A 12,500-nucleotide genomic window follows, 5' to 3' on the forward strand; every position below is an offset into this window, starting at 1 on the left:
ACAGTGACTATGAAATTGGATTAAACAAATCATAGTCCGCTGGGTGTAATTTCACTGCTACACCGTGAAATTATTTCCAGACATTTTGCAGATGTCAGAAGTGCTGAAACGTCAACATTATTACAAGCCTAGTCTCTTAGTGGAGACGGCTCTCCGCTTTAAAAGTGACTGGCACATGCAACATGGCGGCTGTGCGACGCCGCTCCCCGGTTTCTTGTAGGTTAGCTACACGAACGTAAAATAACACACGGAATAGTTTGTTTAAACGCACCATTCTTTCTGATACATGACTGACATAAACTTCACCTCAGCTTTACACCCCAGCCGAGAAGAATATTTGTGAATATTTGTGAACTTCAATACAAATAATAAACTTCAACCTGATAAAATATGACTCCAACTTTACAGTGCACTAACGGAAGTGTGGAAACCGTTATGTTCTGCCCTATCTACAGTACCTATGTAGGGAGCAGCAGTTTATTTGGCTTGACGATCACCTTTATAACTCAGTAGCCAAAGTAACCTGAAAACTATGACAATTAATTTACACTTTTATTTTGCCATTCTTCAACAGTTATTCATTGGAATGTCAAATCTGGGTTTTATGGGGTTCTCTTTAGTTATACGTAGCTTGTGGCTACACTCAGTGGCCATTTAATAAGGTACACCTATCATGAACAGTGCATTTCAAGATAAAGGACTGACCACACTATGCTGGATTGAGCATATGTTCTGAATGGTGTTAAAGACACTATATTGCCTGCCTTTACATGCACATGAATGTAATATGGAGTTGGCCCACACTTAAACTCTTCTGGGAAGGCTTTCCACAAGGTTTAGGAGTGTGTTTATGGGAATTTGTGACCATTCCTCTACAAGCGCATCTGTGAGGTCAGGCACAGATGTTGGACGAGAAGGTCTGGCTCGCAGTCTCCGCTCTAATTCATCCCAAAAGTGTTTTATCAGGTTGAGGTCAGGACTCTGTGCAGGCCAGTCAAGTTCCTCCACACCAAACTCCCTCATCCATGTCTTTATGGACCTTGCTTTGTGCACTAGTGTGCAGTCACGCTGGAACAGGAAGGGGTCATCCCCAAACTGTTCCCACAAAGTTGGGAGCATTAAATTGCCCAAAATGTCTTGGTATGCTGAAGCATTAAGAGTTCCTTTCACTGGAACTAATGGGCCGAGGCAAACTCCTGAAAAACAACACCTGAATTCAATGATTTGGAGGGGTGTCCCAAAACTTTTGGCAATATAGTGTATTCAATATCAGTTCATAAATCTAAATGTTTTTACTTAAACTTTTATTAAATTGTTTTCCGAAACAAGTAGTTTGCCTTTAGATCTTAGGAAAAGCAGCGAGAAGCTCAGCTCATTTGAGGGTCTTTCATAAAGCTGGTTGAGAAGATGTCAAGAATGTGCAACGCTTCACTGGGAACACTGTGTTTTTAAATATAAAACAGGTTAGGTTTCTTTAACACGTTTCTTGGACATGGGTGTTAATTCCATAGGTGTTATTTCCTGGTGTTAATGCCTGTATTATTATTTTAAAATGCAGAAAACGCTTCTATGAGCAGACACGTGACAGGTAGTGTAGGTCACTTTGTAACTACAGTTATTACTGCAGTCTGTCTGGCGCTATGATTTAATAATTGCACAGTTTGTTAATTCGGTAGCCTTCTAACCTTTCATCAGTGTCTGGGTCAGTTTCTAATCACATCACCACCGTTAGTTGGATCTTTCTGGGTGGTGTGTTGTTGCTCAAACCCAACAGTGACACAAAGGTGATTAAAAACCCCAGCAACACAGATCAAGATGAAAATGATATGAATATACATTCATCACAGTCACCAGATCTGAACCTAAATAAAGTATATAGTCCTCAGTTAAAATACTATGGGAATATGGTGTTCATCTTTCCAATACAGCTCCAGAGACTTGTATAATCTGTGCCAAGGAGCAATGGCGCTGTTCTGGCAGCTCGCGGTGGCCCACCACCTTGCTAAGACACTTTATGTTGTTGCTTTTTTTCCTTTAATTAGTCTCTCATCTGTATGTATCTCTAAGTAGTTGCCTATATCCGGGGGGGGGGGGGATGTCTGGAAAACCAAGCCAGATGTGTTGTGCTAAAGTATTGTGCTATTATTGAAGCACACTACTTCATCCAGATGTTTCTTTGAAGTGGCTTTCGTTTAATAATTCTTTACTGTGCAACACCATCCCTTAGCTTGCTGTGAGAAATTTAATTAAACCATAAAACTACTCTTTTATCTCCACTCTCAAAATAGTGCTTTTTTTTTTAGATTGTTGGGTTCTGTGTACAGCCATATAAACTGTAAGCCTCCAGAATGGATTCATGAAGATTGAAATCAGATGGAAGTCTTGCATGATAGTATTTTAAGGGGTTCTCATAGCACTAAGGACGACACCCTGATGAGAACCTGGGACGTCATAGGAGAACTTTTTTTTTTTTTTACAGCCTGCAATAGCCAGGTGCTACAAGATACAGATATCAAGTAGAAAGAAGAAGAAAAAAACACCCAACAGCATAGTCTCAGGAGGATTAGAACAAGCTGAAGAAGTGCCAGGAGCCATAATTTACTTATGCAACTGGGTAACCACAACACTCTCCCTCAGTAATATTATATACTGTGTGATCCTGATGGGGGTTTGCATGTTGAATACCTTCTTTGTACTGAGGCATGTGTTCATGCAGGTTTATCATAATGATACTTTATCGGTTTCTTTCTGTCATCATACGTTTATTTACGGCTACGTTGCCGAACTTGTTTAACTTCAATTCTGAGCATGAAATCTCGGGCTAATAGTATCCTCTGCCGTCTCACAACTAAACATTTCCACACTTTGCTCAGTAATCTGTGTGAAATCTGTTTGTCTTAATATTTGAATGGTGCTGTAACCGTTCCAGACTTCCGGACGGAAAAACTTCTCCAAATGATGTCTCTTTGAACGTGGCCTTGTTTACAATAGATTCATCTAAGATGTGTGTGGAAATTGGGTGAATTTATTACATTAATAAGTGGGAATGCAACAAACTCCCTCTCTGTATCCCATGCATTTTAATGGAGAACACAATATAAACAAGTCTTTGCACTTTGGATGGTATTACTTGTGCCCTGACTTGCATTTTCCACTGTTTAACCATTAACATTTCTGTATAATGCCTAGAAAAGTAAGTGAAGAGGTAGCTAAAGCCGCAGCATCAATCAGAGCTGTTGACCATCCAAATACAATCTACTAGCATTAACGTTTGCGCTGCGTGTGAGTAAGTACAAAGCAGTTCTCACTGAAATTAGACACTGGCATTATGTAGTTTATTTTTGGTAATATTTGTTTTTACAGCAAGGTTTTTCAGGGTGTTGTATTAAACCTGTTCACGTATTTGGCAACAGATTTGCTGACGATGTTTGGAGCTGAGCCAGATGGATTCTCCGTGTCCCTCTACCTTCTCCTGCTCTTCTTGGTTCTTCTGTACTGGTGAGTTAAGATACTTACTCACCCAATCATTTCAAGTTGTTTTAATTAATAGTTCAGGTCCGAGAGTCACCTGGTGTTTCTTTCATAGGTAGGAGATCTCTAAAGGCCCTAAAGATCTTGTTAAGTACAGTGCTGTGAGGTTTGCTGATGATTCACATTGAATATGAATATGAGCTTCGCTCACCGAAACCTGTTCATGCATAAATGATAAAAACCTTTCTTTTTAAAATGAATTATTTACCTTGATGTCCAAAATGATTAAAAATACCATTCCTCCTGCAGCAATTATGAAGTTTAGGTCTATGTTATATAAAAAGTTATGATGATATTTGTACTGTATCAAGTTTTATATTTAATTAGATATTTTTATGTAGAAATTTTAGAGTCGTGCTGCATGTGACACCATCACCATGTCGGATTGGGAGGAGCAACACTTGTATAATAAAAAATTAGGACGATCCGTGTACAGTATATGACATGGCCTGTAATGATTTAAAGGTGATTTATATATTGTTCCATAAATAGTCCTCAACTAATGTTGTATGAGTCTGGGCACCATTTTCGAAGAGGTTATGGTTACTGAGATGCATGGATGCTGAAATTATTTCAGTAAAATTCTAGGGCTACCCAATAAGCCACGCATTTATCTTCGCCATAATTTTCAACTTCAGTAATGAGCTTGTAATAGTCTGCCATATAGTAAAAGTGACCAGCAGGCTGTCCAGTAGCAAGAGCTTCCCACTGTGGTTTTTTTTTTGTGGTCCTGTGCTGGTGGTATTAAAGTAATTGTAAGATTCATAAACAAGTAATTATAGTTTGCAAATGCAAATAAAAATGAATAAAACCAGACCTTTTGGAAGAAAACCCTGTAAAATCCCCAGTCTTAGTCGATTTTAAGACTTAATTCACTTCATACCATTTTTACAATTTGATTTATTCCTTTTGGTCCATATGTTCCTATGCAAAGATGTTGCAAAGAACTAATTAGTACAGAGTTAATGGAATGGAATAATTTGAAACCAAGATCTAATCATTTTAGTTGGGTGCATGTTGTGACTAGTTTCAGCATGTTCCACTGCTAGTTTAGTGCTCATTTGTACCGATCTTCAGAGAGTATAATAGTCTTTTGAGGCTTGTCATAATTAACCGCATGCCTACAAGGCAACTGTGATTGCATCAATTTGGCATTTCTTTCTTTTGTGTGACCTGGAAGTTAATATTTAGTAATTATAACTGTTTGAAAATAATTGTAGAACTTGTTTTTTATCAGGGGTTTGGAAAACACTGCCGTAACCGAAGGAGGACACTGTGTCATCTGCGTAATGTCTGTGTCAGAAACATCTTACAGTTACGGGTTTTATGGTGTTCTTGGAGCTTACTCGTTTGTATTATGTTTTTTATGCAGTTCAGCTCTTTATTACGGGCTTCAGATGTTCCTGTTCCAGCTTTTTGCGTCCCTGCACCCATTCGGTCATTCGGAACAAGTAAATTCCTGTCTGCTGGCAAAAGCACAGCTACAATTCACATTGGACTAAAGGAGGTTGGTTATGTAAAGGCCTGTTATGCTGTCATCTTACAAATGAAGATTTATATCAGAGGCTGAAACCCTCCCACATGAGGACAGCCATGACACTGAGGTTAAAAAATAGACAGGATTTAGGATAGGCAGTGTTGATGGGCTTTTCTGGCACGCCTCCAGAGCAGAAATAAGCCACATTAGAGGATTAGTCTCTGGAGTTGAAACTTTGTGGCACTGTAAAAATCAGAGCCTGGTGTCATTGAAACTGTTCTTGTCAAACATGCCATGCACTTCTAAACTACAAACCACACGGGCTAATGTAATGGACGAAAACCTTCTGAGTGACAGAGGAGCTGGAAAGGATCCACGGCGGAATGAAGGAACCGCAGGCTTTCTTTATGTCTGCACCGGTCAAATGAGTTGATTTTACCGCTGGTGTAGGTTGCTTTTGTGGTTCAGGATAGAAGTCGGCGCAGACAGGGCCAATCTCCATAATCATGTGAATTTAATATGTGCGAAAGAGGGACAAGCCTCAACTGAACCATCTCCTGTTACTGGCTAGTAAAATGGTGTTGGTGTTGTAATTTCTTGTCTATGCACATACAGTCAACATCCTTCTTGTTTGTGTGTGTGTGTGTGTTTGTGTTTGTTTTATTGCACTCGTCACACCAGATGAGATAATGAAGCTTGTACATTCTCAGAGGGAAAAAAAAAAGAAGTAATACAACTTTTTCCTGTTGCTGGGGCAGCAGCTTCAAGAACATATTGTTTTTACCTGCAGGGGGGAAATAGCACACCTTTAAAAAATGATTTAAGCTACATAATTGGAATTTAAAATAAAAAATCCACCGAACATCCACAACGGTTTAATCTTCAATGGCATCCAGGATTTATTTTGCAATTACATTTTACCTTCTTTCATCATGTTCTCACATAGTTTCAAGTTAAAGTTTCCTACAATGCCGTGCGACTACCTGCTGATAGTGATGGCAGTAGGAATGCTTCATTTCTGCTTCGACAGAGCAAAGCATCAGCAATGATTTCATCCTTTAGTCTGTCCTGCTCTCTGTTTGTACATTCTGCTTAAACAGAAACCATTCTAAATATACATGCTAATAAGTTGTCACGCCATTAAAATGTCAAGCAGTGTCAATGCACTTATCGTCCCTTTGATGGGTAACTAGCTGAGGTGAGTCTCTGCCAGTTCAGTATAAACATATTTATTGTGTTTCAGGGTGGAGTTTTTCTTTAAACACAACTGTTCCACCTATAAATACCTTTATAATAACACTTAAAAGGTGCCTAGGTAACACATACACCTGCCTAGGTAAAAGGCACATGCTATTCATACTAAAAGTGCAGCAATTGTATCTTTGAGGAAAGCACCGGAGTGACAAGGAAAACTATGCATGGCTGGAGGAAGAGAACCTAAATAAGAACATATGGGCTATATCTGATGGGGAAAAAAAGCTCTTAAATATCATCAGCTCATCTGAAGCTCTGATATGATGTGATAAGATATAATTTAGTTGATTTGGCTCGGCTGAGGAATGTGCTTTAAAGCCAACTGGGCTAAATGCGGGTTAATATGAGGCAATCAGACAGCACTCATGCTGGATCTCTGTATAATCTTGGCTGTGTCGTTTCCTGTGCTGCTCGCCGTTTTCCACGTGTTTTGATGAGGTTCAAAATAGTGCGTAGTCTTCTTGCAGTTAAGAACCACTTTCCTGTGAGATGTGAGAAGTAGCTATAAGTTTAATAAGCGGTCAGGTAAATTTGCGAAAGGTTCCGTGATTTGTAAGCAGATTTGAAGCGATATGGCGGAGAGGATGACATCTTCACGCAGATCTGTTAATAAAATGTGCGAACGTGACACTGAGCCCATCTGTTTGTCTAATCAGCTGTTTCAACAGCTCGTGATGCTACCAAAAGGCCACAAACTCTGCTCTCTGCTTGATGTATTTGTCATTCTCTCAGTATTCCTCCTTTTCATCAATCAGTTCAGGTTTTGTGACATTCCTCATTGCTTGACAATGTTCCATGTGTCCTGAGATTAAATCTTTCCTCCATTGTGTTTAGGAACGTCAAGCATTAAGAAGTTATTCATGTACTGATGCAGATATACACCCAGCATTATAGCATTCACAGCCAAGCTAACCGAGTGTCACTGCCCTCCTGTGTGCTAACACGTGCTGCCACAGCACGCCAGGACACCACGTCAGTCTGTGGACAGCTGACTCTGCAGCCCAGCAGTTCTGCAGCCAGATTGACTTTCTTTGTCATTGGAGCTGTTATTGCTTAATTGAGGGCTCTTGGACAGCACATCCATCACAGATGTTAATCATATCAAGGGTTCACACATCCCTGAGAAACCTGCTACCCTCAGCCCTTTCCATGGCAATAGCCTGATAATAGAACTAATATTGTAATCTACTCTAATTTCTCTGAGATCAACCCGCACTGTAAATGAGCTCTCAGCTGGATGCGTCAGGTTGATACTGCAGACAGCACTGTTAATGGGGACTGGAGTGCCATCATACAGCATAAAGCCCAGTTGTCTTCACACCTCCTGTGCTGCTGATGAGCTCAATTTGAGCAGGCTGTTGACTGAATCTCAAATTGCAAGATAGAAAATGCAGCAGGTGAAAATCAGCAATGCTGAGTGACCCCCCTTTGGCAAGATTTAAAGCTGATTTTATTCTGTTCAGCTTTTAGGACATTTTTTTTTTACTGTATTTTGATCAAATTTGATGGAAAAAATAACCCCGGTATGACAGCTAGGGCAGGAAGATCCACAAAAAATATAACACACTCCTGCCAGATAATTGGATCGGGGCTTATTCCAGTCATTTTTTTTTTTTTGTAATTGTGATTTGCACTGGAAGAGCAAATTAGGAAATAATTCAACTATCCATACTTACATAAAATATGATATTATCTGTTTGACCTTTTTCGACTAAAACCATTAAAGCTTGTTTATACACTCACCAGCCATTCATTAGGAACAACTGTACATCTGTACATCCATTTTAAATATCCAATTAGCCAATCATGTGACAGCAGAACAAGCCATAAATACATGCAAATAGAGGTCAAGATCTGTTATGTTCAAAATATGATTTCAGTAACTTTGACCTTGGCATGGTTGTTGGTGCCAGGTTGGCAGGTTGGAGGATTTCAGAAACTGCTGATCTCCTGGGATTTTCACACACACAACAGTCTCTAGAGTTTACACAGAAACAAACACATCCAGTGAGCAGCAGTGCTGCAGGTAGAAACACCTTGTTTATGAAAAAGGTCAGAGCAGGATGGTCAGATTGGTTTGAGCTGACTGGAAGGATACAGTAACTCAAGTATTCACTCTTTACATCTGTGGTGAGGAGAAAAGCATGTCAGAAGTGGCCTAACCCTAACCCTGGGGTCATAGTGGGCACAGGTTTACCAAAATTGGACAGATAAATATCAGAAAAACAATGCCTGGTCTTCTGTAGTCGGGTAAGTTCCTCTTACCCTCTGGAGCTTTCTGTCTTCCATGGAAGTTATGACAAGACCAAGCAAAAAAAAATATATCAGTCATCCATACCCATGTCCTCTATGTTACAGTGCTCTAGCTATATATCTACCAATCTCCGGTGAGTCCCTGAAGAGGGATGGAAATAGCAGAATGTTATTGCTGTGGTACATCCCCAAGAGAACAGGCCTGGGATTTGCAGAGGTGTGATGGAACTACAGGGACTTGAATGACTAACGTAAACTGCAGGGATGTCGCAGTAGGGCCACTGACGTGTCTGTTGCACCTCTATTTTTGGTTATTGTTATCTTATTGCATGCACCTGCATGCTCAGTGCTGCTGAGAGAGCACATCACAGAGCATGCCGTGATCCTTCACGGAAGATGGCGTTCTTTCTTTGTTTTGCATTCATAAGACGCAAATATGAAAGGGCTGCTTTAAAGTTTTCTAGAACTTTAGGTAAAGACATTTACATTTACATTTACATTTCTGGCATTTGGCAGACGCTCTCGTCCAGAGTAACGTAAAAGTGTGCTTTGAAGTCTCTGTGGAATGAATACATTAACACTGGTTCAATAGGTCACAGACTTAGGCCTTATCAGACTTATCAGACTTATCAGCCTAACAAACAAACAAGCCTCTGTGTTGAGAGGATTTTTCTTTTTTAAAATCAACACTACTTAAAACAAACAGGAAAAATAAGAGCTAGTGTAAGTGCTTCAGGAAGAGGAAGTTCTGCATTTAAAGACATTCAGTGACTCAGCTGTTTGAACATCTGGGGGAAGTTCATTCCACCACTTCGGTGCCAGAACAGGAAAGAGTCATGACATGTACCTACCTCTTACCCTAAAAGATGGTAGGATCACTTGATCAGTACTAGTAGATCTGAGGGAGTGAGGTACAGTGTGAGGAGTAATAAGAGCTTTGAGGTAAGAGGGAGCTGGTTCATTCTTGGCTTTGTGGGCAAGCGTCAGTGTTTTGAATCTGACGCATGCAGCTACAGGAAGCCAGTGGAGGGAATGCAGCACTGGGGTGGTATGTGAGAACTTAGGCAGGTTGAAAATAAGTCACGCAGCTGCATTTTGGATCAGTGGACAAATTGCAATCAGAGGTAGACCTTCCAGTAGAGAGTTGCAGTAGTCCAGTCTCGAAATGATAAGAGACTGAACAAGCACCTGAGCAGTCTGTGTGCATAAAAATTGCTGAATCCTGCTGATGTTGTACAGAGGAATCTGACCTGAGCATGTGACAGCAGCATAAAGAACCATCATGCAGCTGTGCGTTGTTGGAGCTTTATGCCAAGGTCTAATTTTATGACTAGCTTTATAACATCATGAAATGTTGCTTGCATGTGTGTCAAAGTGTAGGTTCCAATGTTTAATTACAAGGTTAAGTGAGACTGCTGAATCTACTGAATAATGTCTAGATGCTGTGTTCACGTTTGGAAGGGGGATAGCACGGCATAATGTGATATTGTATCTCAATCTACTTCTACACTTCAGAATCAAATATTTATGGGTGGACACTGGTGCATAAAAAGAGAGAAAAGCACAAAATCTGTAGAGGCTTTGTCCTTGCGTTTTGACGCCTACGTTGAGTTAAATATTATCAATAAAATACAAATATACTAAATACTGTTTTCTGTTGAATAGTTTATAATTAACCTTCCAGCTACATATAGTGCGTTTCTCTGTGTGTGCTTGGATTTCATCTGGGTTCTCTGGTTTTCCATCGAAATCTGAAATACTGTGAGGCATGCACATACTGTATGTGTGAGAAAGAGACACACAGAGATATAATATTGTAATACTTCATAATGATGAATTTATTTATTATCTTCAGCAGATACCCCTGAACACAGGGTGTGAGGCAGGAACTAAAACACACACATTTGCACACTCATTCACACCTAGGGGCAATTTAGTGTAGCCAGTTCTCCTGCAGGTTTTTTGGATAATGGGATGAAACCGGAGAACCCAGAGGAAACCCATACAGATACATGGAGAACATGTGTAGTGCATTTCTTATAAGTGCACAATACAAAAGACAAAAAAAGGGAGGGGGAAAAGGTCAGCTGAGTCTTCTGAAAGCTTTAGTAGTGCTCATATTGACATGCTTTCAGCAGTCACAGCCTTTTTGATGTCGAAATTGGCCATCTCACAATCCACTCTCATGCAGCAAAGCCCATATTGTGATGTCGAGGGACGAAAAAGCAGACCTGACTGCCTTACCCCCCAACCAAAAAAACCCCCAATATTCTATATAAAATCATTATACTGTTCAAATGTTGTGACAAATTAAAGGAAAATACAGGTGGCTGTTATGGTGTATGGGGCATTTATTTTTGTGGCATCATCAGGTTCAGTTGTCCCTTGCAAATCAATACAGTTGCATTCCTCACCTTTATCATATGATGAAACATTTCTGTCCTGATAGGTGTGGTGACTCCGCCCAATTCCATAAGTGGCCAGAGATCACTGAAATGGTCATATCCTGTGGATAGTCAACCAGATCTCACAAACCCTGTATGAGAGTCTTTGTTAGACAGCATTCCCCACCACCATCATCAAATCACTGATAGAGAGAATATCTTTTAGAAAAATGCTTTTTTTTTCTTTTTTTTAACATCAACATTGCATTTTAATACAGTTCAGTTTTACTTTTTGACCTGTTAGTTTTTTTTTATATTCCGGCTGTGGATACAGTTTTAGGTATATATTTATGTACACTGTACAGTAAATAAATAAACTTTGAATAAACTTTAAATGAGTTAAATAATTAAATAGTACCTGTAATAGATAATAAATAATAAATAAAATAACTAAATAAATAAATAAATAAATAAATAAATAAATAAATAAATAAATGCATACATAAAATAACTTAATAAATAAAATAAAGAACTAATATAATAATAAATAAAATAAATATAATGTAATATAAAATAAATGTAAAATAAATAAATAAATAAATAAATAAATAAATAAATAAATAAATAAATGGCTGGTGATCAAAGTAGTTAGAACAAATATGACATGGAATGAATAATCTTTTTGCTTTATTAAAGGCATTACATGGGTCCATCTTTTACAAAATTGTTGCCTCTGAAGCTCTAGTGCAGATATGATTTGTTCCCTTTCATACAGCTCCCACACTTTTTAAATCCAAGCATTGTATGATGAAGGGTCAGGTTTTAAACATACACTTAATACTGTCTGCTAGTAGGATTTAAAATATATTTTAGCTCTACTCTTAAATCCTTCTGGGCCTTTGGGATCTTTGACCATCTCAAGATCTCTTTAAGAGCCTCAAATACAACATTACAATAATTTCTTAATTTTCAGCATGACCACAGAATATGGGTGTGATTACGAAGTCGGTATTCAGATTTTCTCCGAAAACTTGTGTTATTTGTGTAGAAGAGTGGTGTTTTGTACAACCTTCCAATTCCAAAGATGCATTGGAGCTCTTCTGGTGGCTCAGAATGCAGACATATGGGTCATGGTTAGGTGAGGCACTGTTTTTATTCTACAGTTAATTAAAAACTAACAGCAAATGCAGTAACAATGAGGCCACAAAGCCGTAGTGTTTATTTTTTTTTTGTTCCCTTCGATGGTTGCTATATTCTTGTTTTTTCCCCGCTCTAACACACCTGATCCAACAAATCATTTAAGCACCCTGACTCTTAACACAGATGTGTCAGATGGGGGGAAAACACTCAGGACCACCAGGATGTGTTACCTATGTGTTAATAGAATATTTAAATTCAGAAGGGGATTTCATCACGCCTTGTATGTAAAATGTCTTATGTATGTATTAAATGTAAATATTTAAAGATTGCATTAATAATTGAGTGAAGATCTTTTTAAAATTCAGTCATTTATCAATACCTAATGCATTTTACTTACAGTAGAATAATGTGCTTTCTTTTCATGAGATTTTACTTTAAGTTGAAATATTAAGTTAACACAT

At 38.8% G+C, this 12,500-nt stretch overlaps 1 protein-coding gene across 5 annotated transcripts in view; it reads left to right on the plus strand.

Moving 5' to 3' along the window:
• The window catches only part of tbxas1 (thromboxane A synthase 1 (platelet)), a 66,783-nt gene that overhangs the window by 700 nt on the left and 53,583 nt on the right, over nucleotides 1-12,500 (plus strand). For 2 of the 5 annotated variants that reach the window (XM_058387007.1, XM_058387012.1), the window contains exons 2-3: nucleotides 3,190-3,286; nucleotides 3,414-3,498. In XM_058387007.1, the coding sequence (XP_058242990.1) occupies nucleotides 3,425-3,498 (74 nt within the window). In that variant the 5' untranslated portion in view covers nucleotides 3,190-3,286; nucleotides 3,414-3,424. Of the gene's footprint in view, nucleotides 1-2,101; nucleotides 2,615-3,189; nucleotides 3,287-3,413; nucleotides 3,499-12,500 lie in introns of those variants that run through there. The other 3 variants (XM_058387010.1, XM_058387009.1, XM_058387008.1) reach the window with 3 other exon arrangements.

This window comes from Hemibagrus wyckioides, linkage group LG04, assembly GCF_019097595.1.
Source record: "Hemibagrus wyckioides isolate EC202008001 linkage group LG04, SWU_Hwy_1.0, whole genome shotgun sequence".
In the NCBI taxonomy this organism is placed as follows: Eukaryota; Metazoa; Chordata; class Actinopteri; order Siluriformes; family Bagridae; genus Hemibagrus; species Hemibagrus wyckioides.